We start from the raw sequence: 2,710 nt of genomic DNA on the forward strand, positions 1-2,710 counted from the left end.
GTGAGGACAAAGGCAGTTACTTTCAAATTCCAATGCATGAACTGACGTTGACCTAATCTGTTTGGAAGCTCTGGAGGGCATTTGGTCTGTCGTTGGGACACACAATGTAGGTTAACTCCCGAAGATTCCGCCCGATGTCAGCTCTTTTTCCTACTCCTGGACAGCTGTTGTTGCCTTTTAGAAGTGAAACTCGCGAGGAAAATGAGTGTGGTGAATGTAATTTGAATTTTCACTGGGCAGATTTATTTGCTTACCTCTCTCGAGCGTCCCTGCTGCCTTGAGCAATCCTGAACTTCATTCGACACAAAAAGTTACATCACTGAACTAATGAAAAAAAGCTTGAACAACAAGACACCACGTCGAGCTTCAGAGAAGCCCTTTAAAGGTGTCGCACTTGATTTCAATAATCAGTACTCTAACTTAAGCACGCGGGGTTCAGAATATGTTGTCAACACTACAAATACTGCTCCACCGATGAACACTTGTCGCCAAACTGCACTGAAAACCATCACTTTGCTCTCGGGACTTTTTTTGAAAATGGATTGAACACCGGCCAGTTAGCTTCTCGAACTCGCAGGTATGTGTAAGTATACGCAACTCGCCCTCGTTTGGGAAAACACAGGGTGGGCTGAAGGGCTCCATCGTAGGGGAGGATGGGTTCCTGGTGAATCAGGTAGGAATAGCAACACCCTGTGCCCAAGTCTAGCTCACTCCCATCCCATTCTTGTGTTGCGGTGGCTTCGGATCAACAGTTTGAAAAAGCCTCCTTCCTGCTTTTATTTATTACAACCAGAGTTGGCTGATGATCTGAGCGGGTCCTCATTTTAGATGCGAGTTCAGTTCTGCGGGCATTTTTTCACAGCAATATTGTCAAAAAGGTCATCTTAATGGGTATATGTTTTTTTTTTGTCTATTCAACAATAAATCGTAGAAACCGAAAAAGTTATTTTTTCTTTTTCTAAAAGTTAAAGACAATCATACAAACTTGAATACTTTTCTAGTAGTGATGAAATTGTTTGATCTTGGGTCTTTTGCAGAAAGTGTGTTTGATGGCCTAAGCTCTTAAACTTTTGAAAAGCATTTGAACGTTGTATTTGTCCTTTAAACTAATAATGATAGGAAAGCGTGTTCTATAAATTTCAAGAAGAAGCAGGCAATGGCAAAAATAAAGCATAAATAACTTTGATTTTGCTTCCACATTGATGCTTTGAAAATTGGAACCAATCTCTTTTTTTTCTCATCTAAGCTCTGGGTACAATTTAATGGAAGTTTGGGGCTCCATGGTTATCCAGGTTAGCCACACAATAAAGATTTGTGCCAGAACCATTAAAAAATGAAATCCCTGGCAAAAAGAAGTTTCAGTACATATTAAATGTATAAAGGACCAATTGTGTAAAGTAGGTTATTTTAAGGATAAGAATGACCTTTTGGTCAATGCTATTGAGTGCTCCACTTTTAGATAATGGAGAACAATATTGAACAGGTCTCATCTATGAAAGATTTAGGTGCAGTCCTCCAAAAATGGAAAGTTTGATAAACATATCCAGTTGAAGGTGGGTACAGCTTTTCAAGTGTGCAGTTGGATATATAGCATGTTCAAACCCAGAGATAGGATCACGATGCCAACTCTGTACAGGTCAATTGTCCAGCCACATCTTGAATATGCTTCATCCATTTGGGCTCCAATAAGTTCAGCAGGTTTGCAAAAGGTCAAACAAGTCCAAAGATGTTTTAACAGGAACATCATAGGAATGAGAGAGCTCTCCTAATGGCAGAGGTTAGAGAGGTTGGGACTGTACAGTGTTCAGAGAAGTAAAATATGTATCTGATACTGTACATTTTCAAAAACAAACATGCACTTTGTCCCAACCCAGGTTTTAGGCTCAATTCTAGTGACCGTAGAGGCTTAATGTGCGTTTTGAGAGTACCTTAAAGCCCTCAAGAATCCAGGCTAGTTTGAACAAACACATCCACTTCTCTTCTTTCTTGGGCTCCCTCATTGTTCAATTTGCTTCCCTCAAATATTTGTAGGAAATATGTAGGCATTTTTGATCCCATAGCATCCTTCAACCCTATGTTCAAGGATTAACCTGGTCTGCCAACTCAAACTTGTTGGTAGACCAAATGTCATATAAAGATTAAAACATAAAAAGTAGACAAATTACACAAATATTTATTTCACATTAATAGTACTGGGGATTACATTCCCTATAGCAATTAGAAAAGCCTGTGAAAAACTGAACAAAAATGAAAAAAGTATTGACATAGCGTGGCAAAAGTGGAATTGAACCTAATTGGTGTACCTCGGGATTTTGTGAATAATTGAACAATACTCAACCTCAAGTTCAGTTGAAATCATATTTTTATTAATATTGAGAATACTAGGGTGTAACCATGAAACTAAGCTGCTTCCTGAAATAAGCCGTGACAATGCTTTTGTTTTTTATAAGGAATGTGAAATGGTCATATCAAATTGGTTTGGTGCTTGTTGACGAAAATAAGAGAAAATCAGGGCAAGGTAATTGAATAACTATGAAGAATGCCACTGTGTGCATTGATGTCTCAATTCTCAGTCCAAAACCATAATAGAAGCTTTGCAATTAGTAACTATTCTGACTTTATTTTTGGTATGTACCTCAATCTCAAACCAACACTGTTTTTCTTTTACTCTATGTTACAAAAAAAGACATTCATCGATGAAAGCGCAACT

General features: G+C 38.3%; 1 protein-coding gene across 1 annotated transcript in view; it reads right to left on the reverse strand.

The window, feature by feature from the left end:
• LOC131882057 (serine/arginine repetitive matrix protein 2-like) overlaps positions 1–535 on the reverse strand; it is a gene marked incomplete in the record, with an annotated part of 36,882 nt that extends 36,347 nt beyond the window's left edge. Inside the window, 1 exon segment of the mRNA XM_059229089.1 lies at positions 255–535. Within this exon segment, the coding sequence (XP_059085072.1) occupies positions 255–298 (44 nt within the window).
• Between the last annotated feature and the right edge of the window lie 2,175 nt (positions 536–2,710).

The sequence above is a fragment of the Tigriopus californicus genome, chromosome 6 (genome assembly GCF_007210705.1).
Source record: "Tigriopus californicus strain San Diego chromosome 6, Tcal_SD_v2.1, whole genome shotgun sequence".
NCBI classification, from domain to species: Eukaryota; Metazoa; Arthropoda; class Copepoda; order Harpacticoida; family Harpacticidae; genus Tigriopus; species Tigriopus californicus.